The 25,192-nt window shown below is 42.6% G+C and overlaps 1 protein-coding gene across 5 annotated transcripts in view; it reads left to right on the top strand.

Annotated features, from left to right (window-relative positions):
• Positions 1 to 25,192, top strand: part of TNIK (TRAF2 and NCK interacting kinase) — a 400,486-nt gene that overhangs the window by 293,430 nt on the left and 81,864 nt on the right. For all 5 annotated transcript variants that reach the window (XM_054552986.2, XM_054552987.2, XM_024244766.3 and 2 more), the window contains 3 exons: positions 126 to 301; positions 6,136 to 6,202; positions 9,828 to 10,032. In XM_054552986.2, coding sequence (XP_054408961.2) covers positions 126 to 301; positions 6,136 to 6,202; positions 9,828 to 10,032 — 448 coding nt within the window. The remainder of the gene's footprint in view (positions 1 to 125; positions 302 to 6,135; positions 6,203 to 9,827; positions 10,033 to 25,192) is intronic.

Here is a 25,192-nt window from a genome sequence, read left to right as displayed (position 1 = left end):
ATCCCTATGCCAGCCAATTGGACCTTGAAAAAAAAAAAAAAAAAGTCCCAGCATTTCAGAAATTACATGTTTGCTTTTCTTTGGATCGCCGTTTTATCTGTGGATTCATTTCTTTTGTTTGGCAGGTCAAAAAAATTCCAGTCATTTATTGAGAGCTGCTTGGTAAAGAATCACAGCCAGCGACCAGCAACAGAACAATTGATGAAGCATCCATTTATACGAGACCAACCTAATGAGCGACAGGTCCGCATTCAACTCAAGGACCATATTGATAGAACAAAGAAGAAGCGAGGAGAAAAAGGTTAGATGCACATTTGTATTTCAGCAGCAGAAACAAAAGCTGGAGTGAATCATGGGCGCTTGATGTATGTGGAGGTGACTATGGGGATTTCAAATGGGCCTGCATTATTCTTTAGTGTGACGGGCTGTCTCTGAGACCACAGCCTCTGGGCATCAGTGGCATGAGACTATTGAAGTAGAATCTTTCATCAAAAAAAATAGAACTGCAAGAAACATTACCTCTGCCAGGCACTGAACAAAGTCATGTTGAATGATACTATGAAGTACTTTAATATGACAAGTGATTTTCTTAATTCAAATTAATATTCATGTTTAGATGACTGAAACTCTACAGAAGACAGATAACCTAAAGAAAAAAATTCATCTAGTTGACATTTTTCTGTACTGACATTCTTCAACATTTAAATTTATGTGCTCTGAAGCTCATTTCTAATTCTGTTATTTAGAAGTCAGAAATAATTTTTTTATAGTTGCAGTGATATAAAAGATCATTAGGTTGCCAAGCTTGCTGAATGGAACATCAGATTTTGAGCTGAGGGTCATTTAACACACTTCTTTATTTTATATATGCAAAAGCACATCTTTGTGACTCTAGCTCTTATATGTCACTGTCTCTTCACTGCATCATTGAAAGAACATGAGTCCAAACTTGGGGTCTCAGGCTGCACCCTACCTTTTTGAATGGAAGCTTACATTTTTAACTAGCATAGAAATGGTATGCTAATACTATATATTAGGGAACATTGAGGTGAGCTGCCAAATGAGACAAAATGCAAGCCAAAGAAAAGTGAAACTAAGGTTGGATGGGTAAGGGGAGTGCATTTTGTAGAAATGAGCAAGATTCTTATATGGTGAAGTGAACTTTGATTAGGCAAATTTTGAAACCAGTAATTTCAGAATCACTTTTGAACTTTGCTTTCCAATTAACAACTCATGAGTCATGGCTAAGGTTCACCATTAATTTCTACTACACTGTGCGCTTGCTGCCATAATCATCGGTATGGTATCTCTCACCAGCACTCCCCTACCCTGTGCCTCTCTGGCATAGGATTTATCTTTGAGGAAACAGTACCTTTCTAAAGGAAGACAAATTTGTTCTTGGAGATTGACTAGCATATTGACTGCACCATGACCAAGGTAAAAACTTGCATGGTCTGGAGCAGGTTTAATGGCTAGCTGAGGTAGGGCAAGTTAGAGTATGGGAAGAGAGAAATGGAGAGGACAGCAGTGAGGGCTTTCTGGGTAGACAGCAGGAGGGGGTTGCTGCTGGGAGGATGGCAGTGAAAGGCAGTGTGAGGCTGGAAAGCTGAGCATTAACAGTGTGGTGAGTGGAGAGTAGAGAGGAAGACCAGAGACTGAGGATGGGAGGGTAGGCCATGGTGATGTGCTTGTTCTTGCTTCCTTCCTCTCCATTTCTCTCCCCTCTTCAGTTCAGAGGCAGTAGCGGAGGGTAGCCTACAGACAGGACAGAGGCTGCCTTTCTGTTATTTGCATTTCCTTTCTTCTTTGCCTCTGCAGTTAATACCCATAACACAAGCTGGGGACTAGCGGTGGGGGCGGTGAGCAGTATGAAAGTCGAGACTGGATTGGAGAGGTAAGATCAGCAGAGGGCTAAGGCAGGAGGAGAGAATCTCAGCAAAGGTTCCAGGAAGAGTTCCTTTTTTTTTTTTTTTCTTTTTTTTTTGAGATGAGGTCTCACTTTGTTGCTCAGGCTGGTCTCAAACTCTTGGGCTCAAGGGATCCTCCACCTCAGCCTCTCAAAGTGCTGGGATTATAGGCATGAGCCACCCACCCAGCACTTTTTTTATTTTTTATTTTTTATTTTTTGAGACAGGCTCTGTCTCTGTTGCTCAGGCTGGAGTGCTCACTGCAGCCTCTATCTCCCGGGCTCAAGTGATTCTCCCATTTTAGCCTCCCAAGTAGCTGGGACTACAGGTGCACACCACCATGCCTGGCTAATTTTATATTTTTTTAAATTTTTAGTAGAGACGAGGTCTCACTATGTTGCCCAGGTTGGTCTTGAACTGCTGAACTCAAGAAATCCTCCTGCCTCAGCCTCCCAAAGTGCTGGTATTATAGGCATGGGCCACCAAACCCAGCCCCAGGGAAGAATTCTTATGCAGCGAGCAGGGACTTAAAGGAGTGGATGATCAGCTTAGACTCAGGAGTGGGAGGTTGTGAAGCTAGGCCAAAACGGTGGCTCATCTGCAGTTAATAAGATGTCAATTAGACCCTAAGGAGCTGGTAGGCCAGCCCAAGCTGGAGGAACTAGGCATGAAGAGAAATACATAGGTCAAACTCAAAAGTTCCAGGACTGATTTTTCAATTGCTCCTTGTCCATGGTGGTCTTGGGCTACTCCATGAAGTCAGAATTTTTAAGGGCATATTTTAGGGCAGTGTGTCAGACATGCAACCATTAAATGCTAACTTCTCTCAAAAGGACATTTTATTATACGGTGAATATATAGCATAGTTTAAGTGCTCAGACTGTTTTCAGATTCATATTCTGGGTTCAAATTCTAACTCTGCCCCTTATCAGTTATGTGAACATCACTCCAGTTTTCTCATCTTTAAAATAAGATTGAGAGTATACTAATAATATCTACTGCCTCAAATAGTTGCAAAGATTAAATGAGGTAATGCATTTAAAATGCTTGACATAATGTCCAGGACATAGATGCACTCAGTAAATATCAGTTATTCTTACGTAGGCAATTACTTACTGACCCATACTTTTTCATCACTTACTCAGAGTACTTTGTGAGAACTCATGACCCATCTCCCTCTGGGGTATAAATAAGAGTAAGTGAAGCCTGTGCCTCAGGTTGTTTCCACATTTTGGGGGGCACAAACTCTGGAATGTGACTCAGAACTCACCATGCCATGAAGATAGATCATTTTTAATGTGTTTGTTCTCTGCAGAGTGGAAAAGTAAGATTCTTGGGAATAGGTATATTCAAGAGTTATGTGGTAATTTAAGGAATCTAAGCCTGTTTAGGCTTAGGGCCACCAGAATCACAGTTCTAGTCTCCTTTTTGTCTGCTCCCCAAGGAATGGTGTTTGATCAAATGAGATCTAATTCCATTTGTTCAGTTTAGTCAAATGACTTAGTTTGCTCTAATATTACTTTTCACTTTCTTAGTTGTTCTATGACCAACTTTTGGTAGAATCAATCAAAGCAATTCTATTTTGCATTATTTGTGATTTTTTTCAACCTGATATTTTTTCCCTAACATATGCTGACACATGCCAGTTTAACCCAGTAATATAAAAGCAGTCAAAACCAAATTTTGGTGAAGTATTAAATATTAAATTGAGGAGCCTGACAAATGAAGGATTTACCCTAGAGAGTAGAAGTAATTGGAATAATTGTGTGCTTCTTTTCCTTGCTGTAATTTCCTTTATTAGATAAAAAATTCTGCATTTTTACTTTGAAATCTGTTTATTCATTTTGAAAAAGTTTGGAATATTTCATTTTTAGTGTGGAGTATTAAAATACTTTATGCAGGTTCTTTATATTTTGGTGAACTAATATTTTAAAAATAAGTAGCCTGAAAGCTTCATACATACCTAAATGTATGAAGCTAAGTTGTGGTTTAAAAAATACACTTGAACTCATCAAACTTTTAGCTTTCCTTCATTATCTCTTTAATGGCTAGCGTGAAAAGCAAGGCATGTTTATCAAATCTGAGCATTCTCACTGTGTGACTACTGCCTCCTGGTGGTAACATAACTAAATTGCAGTTTCAGTTCCTTTTTAGGGATGTGCAAATGTCTTCAAGGTCGTAATTATTAACCTACAGCTATGAAGAGATAGGAGTAATGTGACACCTTCCCTTGCTTAAAAGCTCCTCCAAGGGTTCCTCATTGCCAATAGGAAAGTTCTCAGCATGGCATTTATAAGAATCAGTGAGCCATTTCATCCCTGCCAGCCTTTCTCCCTCCATGAGGTTTTCTCACACCCAGGCACCTAACTACTCACAGCTCATTGTTTCCTGAACAAATTATGCACTGTAAAACTGCCAGCCTTACTCATGTGGATATGTTGCTTAGAGTGTCTTTTTCCCACAAGTGTCAGCTGCTAACTGCCTGGAGAAGGGCCACTGACCTTCCAAAGCCCAGTTCATTTTTTCTCCAAAGACTTCAAGTCTCTTCCTCCATTATGACCAAGTGGCACTAGCTGTTCCTTTCTTTGATATCTCATTGCTCTTTATATGTACTGCTATTTAGCATATAATATGTTGGAAAGAGCACTGGGTCTTAAGTTGGAAAAGTTCTGGATTGAATTCTAAATCCAAATCCTAGATTGACCTTTTATTAGTGAGATAACATTGGTTATATTACTTAACCTCTTGTAATTTCAGTATTCTCGCTTGAAAAATAGACACTAATTTGGAGGGTTATTATGAAAAATAAATGAGAGAACAGAGTAAAATATCTAGCAGTAGTGACTGGCGTGGGAGATACCCACTAAATATTCCTTCCCTTTCTTCACAATCATGGAGGCTCTGATATTTACTCATCTCACATATTAGATTTGATCTCTTCCAAAGCAAGCCTCAATCTTATTCATTTTCACATGTAAACTGCTTCCCATTTTGTAGAATTAAAGGACTGTCCCTAGTGGATCAATCAAAACACATTTTAAATACATATATATATACACACACACATATATACATATATATATACACATATATATACATACACATATATATATATATATATATATTTCTTTTTTTTGAGACAGAGTCTTGCTCTGTCACCCAGGCTTGAATGCAGTGGTGCAATCTTGGCTCACTGCAAGCTTCACCTTCCAGGTTCATGCCATTCTCCTGCCTCAGCCTCCCGAGTAGCTGGGACTACCGGTGCCTGCCACCATGCCCAGCTAATTTTTTTTGTATTTTTAGTAGAGATGGGGTTTCACTGTGTTAGCCTAGATGGTCTCGATCTTCTGACCTCATGATCTGCCCGCCTCGGCCTCCCAAAGTGCTGGGATTACAGGCGTGAACCATTGCACCCGGCCACTATATATTTCTAATAGCACCTCTTGTCAAAAGTTTCTTTGTTGCACTTAAAATAATCTAAAGACAGTTTGTGAGTCCATGTAAGTCATAATAAAATCCTACTTTAAAAATGGTTAATACCATCAATAAGTTACAAAGGGCCAATGGGTTTGATATGGGTGGCTTTATAGTGGGAATAACACAAACAAATTATTATTATTATTATTATTATTATTAGTTTGAGACGGAGCCTCGCTCTGTTGCCCACGCTAGAGTGCAGTGGCGCGATCTTGGCTCACTACAAGCTCCGCCTCCTGGGTTTGTGCCAGTCTCCTGCCTCAGCCTCCCAAGTAGCTGGGACTACAGGCGCCCGCCACCACGCCTGGCTAATTTTTTTTGTATTTTCAGTAGAGACGGGGTTTCGCCATGTTAGCCAGGATGGTCTCGATCTCCTGACCTTGTGATCCGCCCGCCTCAGCCTCCCAAAGTGCTGGGATTACAGGCATGAGCCACCGTGCCCGGCCAAACAAGTTATTTGTAATTGAAATTAAATTAATAAAAAAATTAAAAAGAATTATTTTTTAATTCCTTCTCATGTGAACACTAGGCACTGGGGACAGATATCTAGAGTCAGCCGAGACAGCCTTGAATGTGGTTAATTTCATATACTGATGGGAACCATTAAATCACAAGCCTGGAGACCGTTCCAGCACTGTGTTAATAACCACGACTCTTTGGGTGTCTATTTATTTATATATAAGAGACGGGGTTGGGCTTTACTGAGCCATAGCATCTTTTTGTGCACTAACATGCTGGGATCTTTCTTCAGATGAGACAGAGTACGAGTACAGCGGAAGTGAGGAAGAAGAGGAGGAGAATGACTCAGGAGAGCCCAGGTATGAGAGCAAAAGCCAAGTCTTCTAATGTTCACATTCTGAATTGTGCTTGTGTGAAATTCGCTTTCCTTTTGATTTATAGGTTCGTTTTTAAGAATCCACCAGGGTGGTCTTATTTAATTTATTGCCCATGAACATACTCATTAATTTGTGAAAATTTCCCTAGGCAGACCATTACGAAAATGTGGAAATCAGCATATTCTCTATCTTGTCCCCCAAGATTTATGGTCTCTATCCTAAGAGCTTGTTTTCTTACATATGTAACATGTAGAATGGGTAGAAGGCTAATTATCTGGGCAATGAAGGACTAAAAATATTTAAAACTGCAACTTTCTAGAGACCTAAGTGGTATTTTCGGACTTGTGTTATTCAGTTTGTTACTTTATACCTTTGAGAAGCCCATTCGGGTAGCCACTGTCCTTGTCACATTTCTTGGTATTTTCATTGCAGCCTAATCCAGGAGAAAGTGATTTTCAGAAAATCAAATCATACGTAGAGATGAACTCCAAACAAATACTTTTGGGCCATTCCTATTGTCACCTGTTGGACCTCAGAATCCAGGGCTGTTTTATTGTCATGCCTACATTTTGAATTCCACTTGACTTTGATTCTGACTTTCTTCTAGTCTGTGTTTATAAATAATTAAGGTTAGTGTGCTTGCACTGCCAGGATATCTCTTTGGGGAGCGAATTCAGCTTGGTGAGTCAAGGAGGGCAGGCCCACATCCCATGGTGCCATGCAGTATACCTGTGAAGTAAGACTTGGGGGGAATTGCACAAGCAGAAGACTCACCGAGGTGTGGCATCCCTCCTCGAGCCATCCAAGGAGTGGACCCTAATGCTCCAGAAGGATCAGTTCCTGTACCACTGAGGGAGAGCTTTCTGACCAGAAAAGGGGCCAGCTTAGCCACCACTGCTAGAATGAGCCAGATACCATGTGTTCTTTTTTTATGCTAACTCAGACCTACTGAGCTGGATTCTTGCTAAGCTTCTATAGGAAGATGGAACTGAGCTTTCAGAGCCATCCAGTTTTTCTCTCTTCACCTGCCACAGGATTCCTCAAGGTCAAAGACCAAATACTTCTCTCCTACCATCTGATACATAGCATGTTGGCCACCCCCGGTTTAGCTGCATAAAGAAGATGACTGCCAAGTAGTGACATAGAAAATGAACATTCCTGAAAGGCAGAGGACCAAATGCCCTGGTTTCAGAGAAGTTGTACACCAGTGTTCAAAAGCTTACCCAAAAGCTTACTGTGTCAGCCTTCTGACCACTTCCTGTAGAACTGAGAAACCCTGTCTTTCTAACACTTGCTAAACTGCATATTAGGAGTCACTCAGGGAGCCAGCCCAGCCATACCTTAACACTTCTATAATTATAACATGTCATTATATCATGCTGAAGATTATGTTCCAAGTCCTGTTGTTGTTGTTTTTTATTATTATTATTATACTTTAAGTCCAAGTCCTGTTTTTATGGACGCATCTAATCAATCTTCATGAAATCCTGAAAAATAGAAAAGGACAATGGTCATCTCATTTTAGAAATGAGGTGACACCTTAAGGGTTGCAACCAGGTCACACACAGAGTTAATGATTGAGTCACTAACACAGCTCAGATCTCCTGACATTGATTCAACATCAATTAATATTAATGGAGCATCCTCGTGTGCATGGGAGGCTGGCTTCCCAAGCGCCCTCCCCTTTGCACAGGGCAAGCGGCCTGTGTAGATAAGCACCATCGTTTGGGGTTTTAGAGTTTGACACAAAGGCTCTAAGTTTTGGAGAAGGCTTGTTAGTAGACGCCAAGCATTGTCTATGGAACATCACGAACAAAGCCTTTTTCTGTCTTTTCATGGCAGTATCTCATACAGCACACTAACCACTCTCCAAAACCGATCCTTGGTCCTCCTGTTAACTGCCACCAAACCTGCTCCTCCCCCAGCATTCCTCACTCCTGTTCTCGTTACCACCGTCACCCAGCCACCAAGACAGAACCTGCAAGTCATCCCTCACTCCACATATCAGATCTGTCCACAGGCTTCGTGACCTCTATCCCCAAATGCTCCTTCCCTCCTCCATCCCCTCTGCTCTCGTCCTGGGTGGTGTCCCCACCCCAGAACCACTCTGAAGCAGCAGTCCGACTTGCTGTGCTTGCCCCTGTACCCCTTGCTAGGTCATCCATTCAGCAGCCAAACCCATCTGCTCATGTTGCTCTTCTGCATAAAACCTTCCCGTGCCTGCATGGCTGTCGCGGCCCCGCACCTATCCCTCTGACCTCCTCTCATACCCTTCTCCCTCTCATTCACTCTGCTTTGGGAAGCCCGGCTGGTGTTCACTTACTCAAAAATAGGGTGCACACCGGTTTTCCCCTCAGGCCTCTAAACCTGCTTTTCCTTCTGCCTGGAATGTTCTTCCTTCTTCATCAACTGCTTCCTTCCCAGAGAGGTCTTCTGACCACCCATCTAAAGTAAGGCCTCAAAGCTTACCTCAGCTCCCCACCACTGTCACTCAATTACAATTACAATTTTGGTCTTCTGTAGAGACTATTAATACCTGAAATTATTTGTCTGTATGTGTGTCCCATAAGAAGATAACTTTAAAGGGAGAATTTATCTAGCAACTGCCATATCCTTAGAGCTTACTACAGTGACTGCCACATAGCAGGTGCTCCGTAAATATGTGTTTAATAGATTTATTTCAAATGGAAGCTTCCAGAAAGATTAAAAGGGCTAGGTTTGAATAAGCAGAAGTCATTTCTCAGCTCCCTCTTAGGCTGCTGTGCAGAATCAAGGAGTCTGTAACTTTTAGTTGTTCACCTGCGAGTAGGGCAGCCCAGGACCACCAGTGAAGTAGGTAGAACTTATTTATGTCCTCTAGATCTCTGTCGCATGCACACACATTCATGTACAACCACCATTTTACAGAAGAGAAAACTGTTGCCTAAACAGGATCTAGGAACCAATGAGCTGGGTTGAAGTCCTAGCTGCACCTGCTGTGGCCAGAGCCAAACCAAGCCCTTTAATTGTGGTACAGTCAGGCAAACCCTGACTTGGACTCAGCAGGCTTGGGCTCAGATCCTGGCTCTGTGTCGACCTTGACTCAAGGGTTTTCCATTGCTGGCTCATCGTGGCTTCACAGGAGCAGCCTGGCCTCTGCCTCATGGGGTTTGGTGTGAGGGGGTGGTGTGGGTGAGGCTGATCTGTGCTTGTCTAAGTAGAGTACCCTTGTTGCCCACCATTGTCCATTTTTATTGAAAATAATCCAGTCTGGGGCTCATGGCTTGCACACTGGCTAAAGTCTTTAAAAACAAATCTTTGCCACGTCCCAAGGGTGAGGGAGTGGTGTGGACAGTCCTGGAGAAGGTGACAACTCTAAGAATGTGACATCCCTCTGTGGATGGAGGCAGCATTTGTTGGCCACAGTCGTACTGAAAGGGAGGCAGGTCTCTTATCCTGATGCTGTTTCTTTGGGGTGAATGATTGAATTAGCAGAGGATCTAGGAGCCTGTGCTCTTCTTTCCCCGTGTGTGGGTGAATCATTTGTCCTGCTTTCCTCCTCCAAGGCCTCTTGGTAGCCATGGCCCCTGCCCCACGTGGGATCCTGATCACTCTCTCCTACCCACAGCTCCATCCTGAATCTGCCAGGGGAGTCGACGCTGCGGAGGGACTTTCTGAGGCTGCAGCTGGCCAACAAGGAGCGTTCTGAGGCCCTACGGAGGCAGCAGCTGGAGCAGCAGCAGCGGGAGAATGAGGAGCACAAGCGGCAGCTGCTGGCTGAGCGTCAGAAGCGCATTGAGGAGCAGAAGGAGCAGAGGCGGCGGCTGGAGGAGGTGAGGACCTGCTCGGGCCACCTCTGACCCCAAGCCTCTCAGTTGTGGTCACTCTCCAGGTGTTCCCTGGGGGCCCACATCCCACCTGTGAGCACACAGAGCTTAGAGGCACAAAGAGCTTGAGTGCAAGAGCAGATAAGTCCTGAATGCTCTTACAAACAAAAGCCTTCCCTTGCTTTTTGTGGTGGTGTGGTCATTTCAGAAAAGCAGGTGAAGGCTGTCACCCCTTCCTGTCTTGCCCATATATCACCTTCTCAGCACCTTCTAAGCTTTACTTAAAGTCACAGCCCCTCCCTCCAGTATGTCCTATTTCCCTGCCCTGCCTTATTACTTTTACACAGCCCTTAGCACCCTCAAATATACTCTACATATACTTTTACATGCCTGAATGTCCCTACTGGAATTTAAGCTCCATCAGGACAAGGAGATTTTTTCTCTTTTATTCCCTGATGTATCTCTAGCATGTCGTAGGTGCCTCATAAATATCTGTGGAATGAGTAAAGTAATATATTAATGAATGGGTCAGTAGTTGAGAGGTGAAATATAGGTATTAACTAGATCACAGTGAATAAGCAGATAAGTGGAATTTCAAGTATGGAAGAGTAGGACCTGCCTATTGATGCTCTGAATGCTAGGAAGAATGTTTCACAGATCCTTTCCCAGATATCTCTTAGTACCCAGGGCCTGTCCTCCAGCCTGTGGGCAAGACCTGCCTTTAGCAGCAGACACTGCTCATCTGTGTGGGAAGACATACTGCTAGCCACAGTTGGCTGCATGCCTTGTCCTGGGCCAGACTCTCACCTTGTGGTCTTACAGACATTTGTTAAAGCCTCCTTCCCAGAACTTTGCCCAGATCTCTCAGGCCTCCTTCCTCTGACAGATAAATCAAAGCCTCTAGACAATTAGGAAACCGAGAGAGCATATCTATTGGGGAAGTTGGGCAGCAGATGAAAGGCGCACTAACTGCACGGTAATGGGATAGTAATTTTACAGGTTTCCCAAACACCAGCTTGCTTCTCATTAACAGGCTTGCAGCAATTCACTTGCTTTGTTAGGTGGCCACTGAAGACTTAGAGGGTGGTGAATTGCAGTCACCAGCAGCAGATTGCTTTTTAAATGGTACATCAAGGTCCAGCCTCCCTGGTTTAAATCAGTGAGGGCTTCAGTTCCAGTTTGCAGTAAATCCCATCAACCTCATTATGTCCCTGGAATATCAGTATCAGACCAGCAACAATAATACTCAATGGTTACAATTATTGAGTGATTTTAGTATGTCAAGTACCAGGCAGGATGCTTTGCTTATAGCCAGTATCTCATCTACTATCATTATCTCTTTTCCTGTATCAATTATCTCTCATGCAAAACTCATATAATCCCCATTTAACAAAGAAGAAACTGAGGTTCAGGGAGGGAAGTAATTGGTCCCATGTTGCAGGGTACTGTGTTTAGTACCTTACACGAATTGTCTCATTTAATCCTCACAATAATCTCCAGTCTAAAGATAATGCAGCTGAGTCTTAGAGAGGTTAATAATAACTTGTTAAAGGTTGAGAAGAAAACCAGGTTTCAGATCCAGGGGATTGGCCTGCAGAGCCTAAGCACCAAGTCACTGCATGTGTTCTGTCTCTCCACTGATAAGTCAGAGCTGGCATGCTTTTCCACATCCCTCATCTGGCCTCTACATCTATGGTCTTTTACCGTGAACATTTAAGGAGTTCTGCACAAGGGCACAGAATCTGTGTCCAACAGATGCTCACTCTGCTCAAGAGAGCAGAGACCTGGGTTCTGTCTCATGTTCCCAGTCAGAGCTATTGCCAAGGCCTCCTTTGTGTCTCTTCTCTTGTGGCATTTGCTTGAACCTCTACCATGCAGCAAGTCAGAGTTCAGCTCACTGAGGCATGTGCATCCAGAGACACACCCTGTCAATCCTGGCTTGCACAGAAGACATCAGCCAGCATGCACGAGGGCACAAGCCTTTTGCTGTGTGTACCAATGGGCATGAGCCTTGGCTCCATACCAGAAGCAGGAATGCTTCTGGCCACAGAGCATTGATAGATTATACCAGCTTTCTCTTTTGATCCTTCATCTTATTCTATAGCGCAGTGGAGAAGAACAAGGAATACTAAGTACTCAGACAGCTGTAAATTCTGAACCCCTAAGTCATGACATTCTCTCCCACCAGGAACTCTTCTGCCGTGTCCTGCTCCTGCCAGGTCCCCTTCTATGTCTGCTTCCCTGGCCTTTGGTGACCACTTGTGTTTCTGGTGTCCTGAGTAGGAACTTGAACTACATTGTCACGTAGAAACTGTTAAAGCCCATAGTTCAGCTTGAGTATTTAGCTTCATTGTGAATCATTTTTCCTTTTGTAGGAAAAACATTCCCACTTAGCTACCCCTTTGGTCACACAGGACTATGTAGCTTGTAGCTTTTGTATTTGTGATCTCAAATGTCACCTCCCACCAGAGGGTTTCTAAGGAAGCCCTGCACGTCCTTTACTATTTATGAGTAACCACGTGGACTTGGCTAAGCTCTAAATCAGTGTCTGTATATTCTTAGAAGGACTTTGAATATACACTGAATGTGGTCACTGATCAGCTTTATGAAAAGGACGTGGCTTCAGGCCAATTAAATGGTGGAGAGAAGACTCAGCTTTTGACCAATGTTGAAGTACAACCTACAACAAAGTTCCAGGAACTTGATTAAACCCAGCTAAAGTGAATGAGTCCATCAATGGTGAGAAAAAGTACAAGGAGGACCTCTTCTAGTTTTACTCAGCTCAATAAAAATTTCTATTACTTGGCATAAACAAAATACATCTTGTTTTATTCTGTATCATGGAGTTAGGATCCAAGAATGGGAGCCTTCAGGGGTCAAGGCTTCTACTCTGGTAATCTTGAGCAAGTTTGTGGTGATGTTTGATTCTGCTCAAGAGTTTTGAAATGATATTAGTGATTTATTTATGTGTTTCAAATTGCTGAGCACATTCTATACTTTCATTTTGGGGAGTGTGCCTTTAAGTCACAGGAATGAATCAAATAGACCCCAGAAGCACCTGCTCCCTGGTAGTACATTTTATTCTTTCAAGACTTTTTCAGGACACCAGCATTCTCATGTAGTGCCCTTCAAGACCATCCTAACATTGTCCAGTTATAAAAATAACGAGTTCTATCTGGCCAAAAAATATACACTTTGGCTCCATCCCATGAATGTTTTTTTTTTTTTGAAGAGATATCACCTGTATCTTATTGGCCAGTAATCATGGAGCATTAATGTACAAAGTAAGAACCTGGCAGCCTAAAAATATCAGCCCTCTCTAAGCCTCTAACTTTTTATCGTGACTGAGGCTTTCAAGGATGTTGGACTCAATTGTCGTTGTTGTTGTTTTTAAGCGTGAGGCTGAATTAAAACCTTTTCCCTTTTCCTTATTAGGTCTGTAGGTAGTCATTTGACAAATATTCAGTGAACATCTCTGTTGTGTGGGCACCATGCTAGACACTAGAAATACATTCTCCCATTGTGATGATTAGATCTGTGAGGGAAACAGGCACTAAGCAAATAATCAGCCAAGTACTCATTTATCATCACAGCAATGACTGCCATGGTGGAGGAGAGTGGCATGCTAAAAGAGCACGCCACAGGGTGGAAGCCTCACCTGGCTTGGTCAGAGTCCCGCTAGAGGAGAGAGTGGGGCACGCAGAGATACCAGGCAGGGAAGCCATGGCACAGTCATGCAGAGCTTTGTAGACCATGTGGATTACTTTCGAATTTTATTCTAAGAGTGGGAAACCATTGATGTGTCTTCACTAAGGGAATAGAATCAGATCTGCCTTTTTCAAATGAAACTTGGGCTGCTGCAGTTGGTGCTGGAAAGAAGCAAGAGTAAATGGAGGAGACAAGTTAGTCCAGGCCAGAGAGTGTGATGCTTTGGACAGATGATGGTAGAGTGGGGATTGAGAAAAGTGGACACGTTTGAGACAAAGGTAGCCTGTGGACCATGCAGGATGTGCAAGTTGATTAGACATCAGGGATGAGGAAGAGCAGCCAACAGTAATAGTAGTAGTACAATCCATGCAGTTGGATTATGTAAAGATGGCCATAGAAGAGGGGTCAAAGATAAGAAAAATAGGAATTATTGGTTTGTGGTAATAAAAGTACACATGAGAAGAGAGTGTAGGCCTGAGCTCTAAGAACTCAGAATAGGCAAGGAAGAGACAGAAGAGAAATTTGATAAGGAAGTTGAAGGAACACCTGGAGAGTTTGATGCTATAGAAGCAAAGATTTAGTATTCAAGCATAAGTATGGAGTTAAAGGGGCCATCTCTGCAGAATGCTGCTCAGAGGTCAGGAAGACAATAGCATCTTTTGGTTTCAAATGACAAAGAGGATATTTAAAACATAGTTTTGGCCGGGCGCAGTGGCTCACGCCTGTAATCCCAGCACTTTGGGAGGCCGAGGCGGGTGGATCACGAGGTCAGGAGATCGAGACCATCCTGGATAACACGGTGAAACCCCGTCCCTACTAAAAATACAAAAAAATAGCCGGGTGTGGTGGCAGGTGCCTGTAGTCCCAGCTACTCGGGAAGCTGAGGCAGGAGAATGGCATGAACCCGGGAGGCGGAGTTTGCAGTGAGCTGAGATCGTGCCACTGCACTCCAGCCTGGGCGACAGAGCGAGACTCCGTCTCAAAAAAAAAAAAAAAAAAAAACACATAGTTTTTGTGTAATACTCCCTAAAAATTCTTTCATTTCCTGTCTTTTCTGGGAAGGGAAGCAACCTGCCCAGGGAGTCAGTAGATCTGCACTTGGAGTGAAAAGACGTCAACTTTTGAGGGCCACCATGTACTCCTACTACCTGCGTGCCCTGGCAGTTCTTATTCTCCCCACACCTCCACTTCCTGAGCTCTACAGGGAGGTCAGTAGCAAAGCTTGTTCCCACCACCAAAGGTGTCCTCAGGATTAACCAGAAAAATGGATATAAAAGAACTTTATTGACTGCCAAAAGCTGGACAGACCTCACTTTTGAGGACTGGTCAAATTCAGCTTAAATACTTCTAACGAGACCCACCTTATGCTTGTGTTGGAACTCTTCATAATTCCATGCTCATCCATTTGCTGTCAGCTTTTTGTTCACATTCTCTGTTACCATACATTTTTCCTTTTTTCTTTTTTTTTAATTACTTTATTTTTTGAGACGGAGTCTACTCTGTCACCCAGGTTGGAATGCAGTGGCACGATCATCTCAGCTCACTGCAACCTCCGCCTCCCAGATTCATAAGGCAATCCTTATGCCTCAGCCATCCAAGTAGCTGGGATTACAGGCATGCTCCACCACGCCCAGCTAGTCTTTGTGTTTTTAGTAGAGATAGGGTTTTGTCATATTAGCCATATTAGCCAGGCTGGTCTCAAACTCCTGGCCTCAAGTGATCTGCCTGCCTTGGTCTCCCAGAGTGCTGGGATTACAGGGGTGAACCACCGTGCCCAGTCACCATTCACTCTTCTCTTACGGTAACCAAGCCAGTCTCACAGCAGCTCAGCTGTGCAAGCTGAAGCCCAAACCCAGAGAAGCCGCTGGTGTGGAAGGTTGTTCTTTGGAACCTTAGTAGCTTCTTCCAAATGCTCCTAGACAGCCTCCACCCACAAAAGAGTGGTAAGGCGGTGGGGCAGCTGCAAGTTTCTTTAAGAATCACAGTGCAGGACAGCATATTGATGCTCTGGAAAGTCCTGGGACAGCAGAGCATTTGGTAAAATTCAGTAGAGAGTGAAATTGTATTTTGGTTAACAGCATGGACTCTAGAACCTAAGACTGCCAGGGGTCAAATCCTAGCTTTCTTCCTTATTAGACATGTGACCTAAGTTCTTCAACTTTCCTGTTTTACAGTTTCCTCATCTGTAAAGCAAGAAATAACAATAGCATTTACCTCACAGGGCTGTTGTGAAAATTAAATGAGTTAATTCATAGAAAGCCTGCCGACATCACTAACACACAGTGAGCCCTTAATAAATATGAGTTGTTCTTGTTATTGGTGTAGGTGCCTTTGACCAAAGTCAAGGAAACGAATTTCCAAAGTTTGAACTCCTTTATGTGCTACAGTAAAACCTTTTTGGATTTATTAAAATAAATGTAAATAGGTAAGCTTCTTTCCATGCTTTGGGAAGAATATTTGTTATAATACTGGGAGGAATTCAGTTACATCATTCAGAGCAATAAATGTCTAATAGTTCTTAGATGGCCAGCTTTAGGTCCGTGTAGAGGTAAAATACACTATCTTTACAGGCCAAGGCCAAGGTTTAATCTTAGCTGTGTGGTCTTTGGCAAATTACTTAACCTCTCTGAACCTCAGCTTCCTTACATGCACATTTGGTAAAATAATATTTACTTTTCATGATTGTTGAGAAGTAAATGAAACCATAAATACAGAGGACTTGGCACAATGCCTAACACAAAAACTGGATTGATATTCTTGGGTGAATATTTTATTGTTATTTTGGAACTGCTGATTTCAAAGTATAGTACTATTAATTTTGTTTTTCATTTTAATGGTGCTGTTTATAGATAGCATTTCCTCATTCCCTGTCTTCCTTAATTCCTTAATGTACCTTCCCTGTTTAGTGTAAAACCTTGACTTTTTCATCCCCTTTTGAAGGCGTTTTTCCGGAGCACATTTTCGTGATGTCTTACTGGGCTGTCTATCTGCTAGTGACTTAGCCTGCAGTCCTGGCCTTGTCAGGACAAGGAGGCGGCCCATTCTTCATCCTTTTGTGGATATCTTGTTTAGTAGGGTCAACTGCCACCTTGGGAAGTCTCCTTTTCCCAGTGAAACCTAGAGGACCTTCCCCTGGAGAAACTACCTTCTGATGGATTATCTTATCAGTATTTCTTGCTGTCATTTCCAACACTGTATAATTATGATCCCATCATTGCCACCAAGTGGCTGCATGAAATTTTATTTCCTAACAATATCTAAATAAAGTTCTTAAGAAACAGAGATCTTGTGCTGAGTGAATAACAAGCTTCTTGCATCAGGGAAAATAGTACGTTCCGAGTGACCCTTTCACCAAAAAGGTGAGAACGTGGCAGTTCAGTAAGACATTGCCCGGGTTTGAATCTCAGCTCTGCCACTTACTGCCTTTGTAATTTTGAGCAAGACATGACTTCTCTATGCCTCAGTTTGACCATTTATAGAATGGGATGTAATACATACAAACCACTTAGAACAGTACCTGGCACTGAGTAAACCCCTGAATAAGTTCAAGGAGAGTGTTACCTGTGAAGGGAAGAATTTTGCTTCTCATTACCTGCTTTGTTATTGCTGCCCTGGGTCATCTCTTTCCAGGGTGAGGGCTTGAAGCTGAATGCAGCCTAAGCAAGTACAGTGGGCACAAGCAGGAGACAGGAAAATCATGTGGGTTTTTACCAGTGCAGCATTTCTACCCACTGGACCACACTCCCAGGCCCCAAGTCAGAGGAAAGCACTGTGAGCAAGAATAATTTCCCCATCTCAGAGCCTGGAGTGTTAATACATCAGCACTGCCGAGAAGTGGTCCTTAATTCACTTAATCATTAACCACAGGTGTCCCAGTGTGTCCTGTGAGCAGTGGCTGGCTAGTTGGAGGCAGCGCAGCTTTTTATTCCTGGATGTCATTGGCATCAACACAAGATTGAACACTTTCTAGCTGGGCTTTTGCTCTGTTATTTCAATAACTGAACAGAAATTATGAAACAGCTGGGAACCATCCTGGCAAACCAGATGCTCATTGTCCAGGACAAAGCATGCCCATGGGCTTTGGATAATGGTCAGTAATCGCATGCACATGTAAATCACACTTGTGTTTCAGGGAGCCGTGTCATCTGCATGGATATAAGGAACCCCACTTCCCAGTGGATCGCAAAAGGGCTTCTTGTTCTAACTTACGTGTTGTGCCAAAGGAGTTCTGACTTTGTCCACTTTGTCACCTGGATCCTGTGATGGGAGGGATTTCCTGCCACAGTGTGGGAGTTGGGCTGACATCCCTATTTTGTAGTGTAAAATGCTACTGAAATCTGGAGTCCTTTTGCCCAGGCTCCTGCCTACGCTTTTAAGACACAGGAAGGTAGAGTATGCTAGTGTTTTATACTTAACAGCATTTCATACTGAAAAAAACCCAGAGTTAGACAGTTGCTGATCCTTGGTGTATCTATAGTACCTTGCATGGAAGGTAGGGATGGCTTTTTAGTGCCTGCATGCAATGGATATCACACAGACCTACCCTCCGTTGTCTAGGGTCTTTACAGAACCACTTTTATTACATCTAGTCTATATGTTTTGTGTGTTCACAGTCCTCTTAGTTATTCCTAACCATAGAACTATGACAACAAAATAGTTTCACATGAAATCTTATTTCACATGACATTTAAATTGAATTGCTTTTATTTTGACTCTTGTTTTCTTTAGTGAGTGGTTTTATAGAATCATAGAAGCTGGGGAATATTAGGAACCTCAAAAGTGATCTCAGCCATTTCTTCTCTCAAAGCAAGAATTCCTTTTGCAATAGTCTTCAAACAGGGTTATCTAACCTGTTTAACATATAATCTTTCCTTGTATGTCCGTGGGCTTGAGGCAGCACATTCTATTTTTGAACAACTCCTAATGTTGGAAAATTTATCTTTTCATTGATTCAAGTTCTTGTGATATCCCTGCAGTAATACAGGTTGTGCCAAATAAAACTGAAATTCCCTGCATATCTGCCCTAGAAATGTGTGAAGACATTAATATTGTTTTTCTACAAATGTTACCAGTTCCTGCAACCTTTCTACATATAAGTTAGCATCTTTAGTATCATCTCAGGAGTACTGGAGTGGCCTTCTCTGTAAACACTGTATTAGTAAACTGGTTTATAACTGGCTTGTCTTCATAGGACTCAGTCTGAGGGTCTCATACTAAGGTTTCAGAATGATGACAGTAGGAATTTGGGGGTTTCATCTGCATTTGACTTTCACACTAACATTCAGAGTCGTAGGTACGAGGGATGTCCATCAGGCCATTCTTGCTCCTCTGTATGACACCCAGGAAATCCCATGTGGTTGTTCTCCCTGGAGAAACTGAGGCTCAGAGACACTAAGGAGTTTGTGAATAATCACATTGACTAGCATCCATGGAAGAGGCAGGATGAGAATTCTTCTGCATGCCTCCGTGAAGCTCAGTCTGTTTAGAACTGTCATGCCTCTTTCTGTGTCCGCAAAGACCAGCTTGCACACATGTGCTTGACAGTGCTTAGCCACGGGGCTGTCTGCTAATCAAAAGTTGGCCTGTGAGCCCAAAGAAAAGGCTTCATTTAGGCAGTTAATTTTTCAGGAAAGCTCTCAAAGGGTAGGTTGGATAGTTTGTCTCTCACGGTGTAAAGTAGGTGTAGAAAAAAAGGAATGAGTTATATCCAGCCTGTCTAGCTTTCCCAGTGTTCTCTGGTTACTATTTCTGAGAACATTGGGAAAGCTATGGTAGCTTTAAGGTAGGTAACAAGGTAGGTAACAAGTAAAGATAGAAAGAGGGGGAAATGGCAACTTTAAAAAGCATTAGACAGTATCTTTTACTTTGTATATACCGATGCTTCTTGTGGACCCAAATGAGGCAGCATGGCAAGAGTGAGGCATGGAATATAAATCCTGGCCTTGCACTTACCAACCGAGTGAACTTGGGCAAGATATTGGCCTGGACGTGCCTCAGTTTCCTTATCTGTCAAAAGGGGGTGATGACAGTATCACCTGCCTCAAAAGGTTTTGGTGAGAATTAAATGAGTTAACATGAGTACAGTGTTTGGCATCATAGGATGCACTACATAAGTGTTCTTCATTATTCATAGTTATTATTATTTTTGTTTTTATTTCATTGTCATATAGTGAATTCAGAGGTGCCAGACTGCTTCCCCATCACTCTTGCGTTCTTACATAAAAAAAGGTTTGGAACCCCAGTTTTAGTCACAAGGAATCATGCCTTTACCCTATAGTCATTGGTTTGCAATGATCTTTCCAAAACTAAAACTTTAGCAATGTTAAATGGGAAAATGGAATGCCCAGAAGCTGGAATACCTCTCATCGCAAGTATAGCTCCCGTGAAGCTTATACAGAACAGTCCTATTTAAAGTGAGGGGGCATGTGTGATGTGCAGTCAATTCAAAAGACCACACTGGGTCCTTTCATTCTGAGTGTCTTTGAACAGAGAGCCCCTGGGTGGAGGGGATGGTTTGAGGTACTTCCCAAGGAGCCTGACTTGATCTTGCACCAGCCGTTTTCCTGTCCTCTGGAGGCCAACTCGGGTCTTCCACAGTCACAGTGGGGTTTCCTCTCACCACTTTCAGGAGGTCACCCAAGATGAAAAGCAACAGGAGCTCTCCAAGGGCAAATAAGAATTCTGCTTCATTTCACTCTGAATGGTTAGATTTTTGCTTTGCAATGTAGCATAACCTTGCTCAGACTCTTAGAATGAACAGATTTGCAAGATTACTTAATCTATACCCTTGTTGAAAGTTTAGCTGAAGGTGACTTACGGTCAAACAACATTCACTCATTCATCACTTTATTTATTTATTTATTTTTTTTGAGACGAAGTCGCACTCTGTCACCCAGGCACGATCTCGTACAGTGGCATGATCTCGGCTCACTGCACCCTCCGCCTCCCGGGTTCAAGCAATGCTCCCGCCTCAGCCTCCTGAGTAGCTGAGATTACAGGCACGCGCCATCACATCCAGCTAATTTTTGTATTTTTAGTAGAGACGGGGTTTCACCATGTTGGCCAGGCTGGTCTCAAACTCCTGACCTCAGGTGATCCACTCACCTTGGCTCCCAAAGTGCTGGGATTACAGGTGTGAGCCCCGCCATCAAACACATATTTACAGAGCGCTGCTATGTGGTCTTCAGTGTTCGTATTGGTGGCAGTATAGGACCAGAATCTAGTCTGTTTCCAAACCATTTTATTCTTTCCCCAAGCCCTGTTGCCTCTCTTGCCTACTCCTCTATCCCAATGACACGTTGCATTGCAGCTATAGGATATTAATTCGCAGATGTGGATATCACTTGGGTCCATATAATGGGAAATATGATGTATATAAAAGATGGACCAGGGCCAAGGTTTGTTTCTCATTTTTTGGCTTATTTTCTTATGACTTTTCCTCATTCCAAAAGGAGGACTTAAGGTGGCTTAAAGAGATTAATACAGCAATTAAAAGTAAAATAAACGAGAAGACAATGTAGAAGGGAATATAAAGTAGAAGGGAGAAAGAAGATGCAGGCAGGAGCGGGGTCAGTGCACAGAATGCCTGCACAACGTGGCATCCAGCGCTGTTGCCCAGGGTGGTCACCAATCTGCTCTGAGGCCTGACACAAGAGAAAAGAGACAGATGTGAAGTGGTTGAGATTCATGTTGTCCATCAGATAAGAGTAAACCAGTTACTCAGACAAGCTTTCTGAGATCACACTGAAAACTATACACTTGCCTAGTAGGTAGTGCAATGAATAATGTCTGAGGCAATATTCTTGGCATAAATGCAGTGGTTAGCTTTATTCAGCTATTTTGAAGACATCATAAAACACAATTTTATGGCATTGCAGTTCATCAAAGTCACTTCTATGAGAGCTAGAACACCCTGGTGTAGGTGCGCACTTTTCTGCTTATCTAAAGTAATCTAAGAAGAGCATTTAAAGAAAGAAAAAAAAAAGGAAAGACTGACTCCACAGCCCTTGTGAGGAATATGCATGAGGATTATTTCTTAAAACTAGACCTCTAATAACAATTCAGAATTTAAGGGTTGAGGTGATATTCTCTGCAAAGAATTTAAACAGCAAAAATTCTACATAGCCAATTTTGGATAAATGTATTACCTTTGAGGGCCCCCTGAACAGGGGGGGACAAAATTACTATTCCCTCATTAAAATTAACTAACAAATTCACATGCGTGAAAGTGCAGCCACACAGCCTCCACCTAGAGGTAGCGTGAGGGGAGCGTTCATAGGGAGAACGTTCATAGGGAGGTTCAAAACTGCCCCCAATAGATCCCCAGATCCAGCAATCCCACCACTGGGTGTATAGCCAGAGGAAGGGAAGTCTGTGTGTTCAAGATATAGCTGTGGCCGGGCGCGGTGGCTCATGCCTGTAATCCCAGCACTTTAGGAGGCCAAGGCAGGTGGATCATGAGGTCAGGAGATGGAGACCATCCTGGCTAACATGGTGAAACCCCGTCTCTACTAAAAATACAAAAAATTAGCCAGGCGTGGTGGCAGGCACCTGTAGTCCCAGCTACTTGGGAGGCTGAGGCAGGAGAATGGTGTGAACCCGGGAGGCGGAGCTTGCAGTGAGCCGAGATTGCACCACTGCACTCCAGCCTGGGTGACAGAGCAAGACTCCATCTCAAAAAAAAAAAAAAGAGATAGCTGCAGCACTATTCACAATAGACAAGATATGGAATGAACCCATGTGTCCATCAGTGGATGCGTGAATAAAGAAAATGTGGTACTTATATACAATGAAGTACTATTCATCCATAAAAAACTGAGATTCTGTTGTTTGCAGCAACGTAGATGAACCTGGAGGACATTATATCAACTGAAAGATGCCAGGCACAAAAAGACAAATACCATATGATCTCACTCTCTGGTGGAATCTAAGATGTCACGCTCATAGAAGGAAAGAGTAGAATAGTGGTTACCAGAGGATTGGCAGGGGGCAGTGGTGAGAGACTGGTCAATGGGTGCAAAGCTATAGACGAGAGGAATAAGTGCTGGTGTTCTACTGCATAAGAGGATGGCTGAAATTCACAATGTATTACATATTTCAAAATAGCTATAAAAGGTTTTTAAATACTCTCATCATAAAGAAATGATAAGTGTTTAAGATGGTAGATATGCTAATTACACTGACTTGATCATTACCTAATTTATACATGTATCTAAACATCACATTGTACCCCATAAATATGTCCAATTATTACATGTCAATCATAAATATTTAAAATAAGAACTTTTAAATATTTCATGCCTTTCTCTAATGTTTAAAATATGTAATTTAAAATATTTTAAAATAAAAAGGAATTGTCCTAAAAAAGAAATCATCCTTGGCAAACATCAACAGAAGACAAAAGGGACATGAAGTCCCTGATTATCTACTCCATAGAGTAAGGCAACAATCGTTAGGGCCTGGAAAACTTTAACAGTAGGTTCTATCCATCATCTCCCCACCGGGAAAAAAATTAAGAGACTTATAAGAAGCCACTGAATGTCCAATTTTAAGGAATATAACTTTTGGCAATGCCTACAAGAAGACATGGATGAAAATATACTTCTAGGCAGTTCAATATAGGTGGAGAATCTGCCAACAGTTTTAGAGTAGTTGGTTTAAGCCATTCTTTTCTGATAGCAGGACCACTATCTTCATTACGTATAATTTGAATAAGATCTAGGAATGCTATTTGATTCTCCCCTTTCCCTTTTTTTCCAGTTTAGACTCTTATTCCCTTATTTTATTTTTCATGCCTTTCTCTAAGATGGCAAACAGGTACGTTCCAGTGCCAACTGTAGGTGACTCTTTTTAGAAGAATATTCTCCAGTTCTGTCTGTGTTCAATATAAAAGAATGTTCCAGCCAATAAGAGCTACTTAAGAAGGGCATCAAAGAATAAAGGTCTGGTACAAATCTCTGCAGGGCTTTCCCCTCTTCTATTACTTATCCAGTTTGCAGTTTTCAACACAACAAATATCACTGGTGGCTGGCCTGATATGGAAACAATGGGAGATAAAAACAAGTGGAACAGAGATCTTGCCCACAAACAGCTTTCAATCTACATTGCAAAGTTGGCAAGATATACTCAAATAACCATACTATAAGGTATGGAAAGGTAGCCATACCGTCAGTATTGACAGGAGGGAAAAGTCTACAAAGAAATTTAAGACGATACTGTGTTGTCTTTTCCCTCAAGTTTCTTACTGTGTTCAGCGCAACAAACTCTTAGGTGCACCTGCCAGGCGCCAGGCCCCCATGTGAGGCGTTGGGGTACAACAGAAATCAAGCACTGGCCTTGCCCTCAGAGAGCTTCTTCTAGCAAGAGTCATCAGAGCTTTGTAAAGGTGTCTGCCTGAGGCCAGGGACTTGGTCTCGCATTGATATTTTTTTTATATCCCCTCCCTCATACAGCTCCATGCACAGGAGGAGAGAAAGCAAATATTTTTTCAAGAATGGCATTAACATTGAGACACAGCAGCTGGAAATTGGCAGGGTGCCCTCAGAAGGTTGGGAAAGTGATTTATTTTTCCAACGTCACCACAGGAACCAAAGCCCTGGCAGATGCCTCCATGTGTTAGCGGCGGCTGATCCAAGTGAGATCATTATTAATTATTAGTTACTTTTGAGTGTCTTTCTCAGAAACTACAGAATACTTGGGAAGCGCAGACGCTCTTGAGTTGCAATCAATACTGTATACACCTTGCACGGGGACCTGAGTGGCATGTAATTATAAAACAGTATTGATTCCTGGCAAAGGGGTTCAAAATGTACAAATCCTTCACATAAAAATCAGCTAACTCTTCAAAGGGCTTGATTATTTTCCTTTCCTTAAGAAAGATACGGATGGTTGGAGTAAGAAATTTGAAATGTTAGCTAAATTAGGGCTATTTCCTGCCAGGATCCAGATCTGTACACATAATTATTTTATTCTCTGTGCTGGCACTGATTCACTTTGGTTGAGTATTGGAAATGTCTCTCTTTTGGGTCTGTAATCCAAATTATTCAGTTGCTGCCTATGCTGATGTTTTCTACTCGCATCTTCCTGTATTATTTTTCTGTAAAACAAATACTCGCATGTCTGGGACTTGCCTCATGCTGGTACCCACCCCACTCGTACTTTTCCTGGTCTTCTCTATCCCATCGTCTACTGTGCCCCTTGGCCGGGGACTTCACCTGCCCTCCTACAACCTATCGTCACCAAATCCTGCCTATTTTATTTTGGCCTAATTCTAATTTCTGTTTCTAAATTGGTATCCACTGAAGTCCTATTAGAATGACCAGCAACCTGAATAGTTGTTAGTCTTTATTCCTCTTGGCTGTGTCTCCATCCTCAGCAGTGATTATAAACATGGACTCTCATCCTGCTTTTGCTGAAATGATCAATGCCCTATCATTTTATGCCTAGATCCACAGAATGG

This window comes from Pongo abelii, chromosome 2, assembly GCF_028885655.2.
Source record: "Pongo abelii isolate AG06213 chromosome 2, NHGRI_mPonAbe1-v2.0_pri, whole genome shotgun sequence".
Taxonomy (NCBI): Eukaryota; Metazoa; Chordata; class Mammalia; order Primates; family Hominidae; genus Pongo; species Pongo abelii.
The sequence above is the reverse complement of the archived record's forward strand: the minus strand, read 5'-3'. Positions and strand labels throughout refer to the sequence as shown.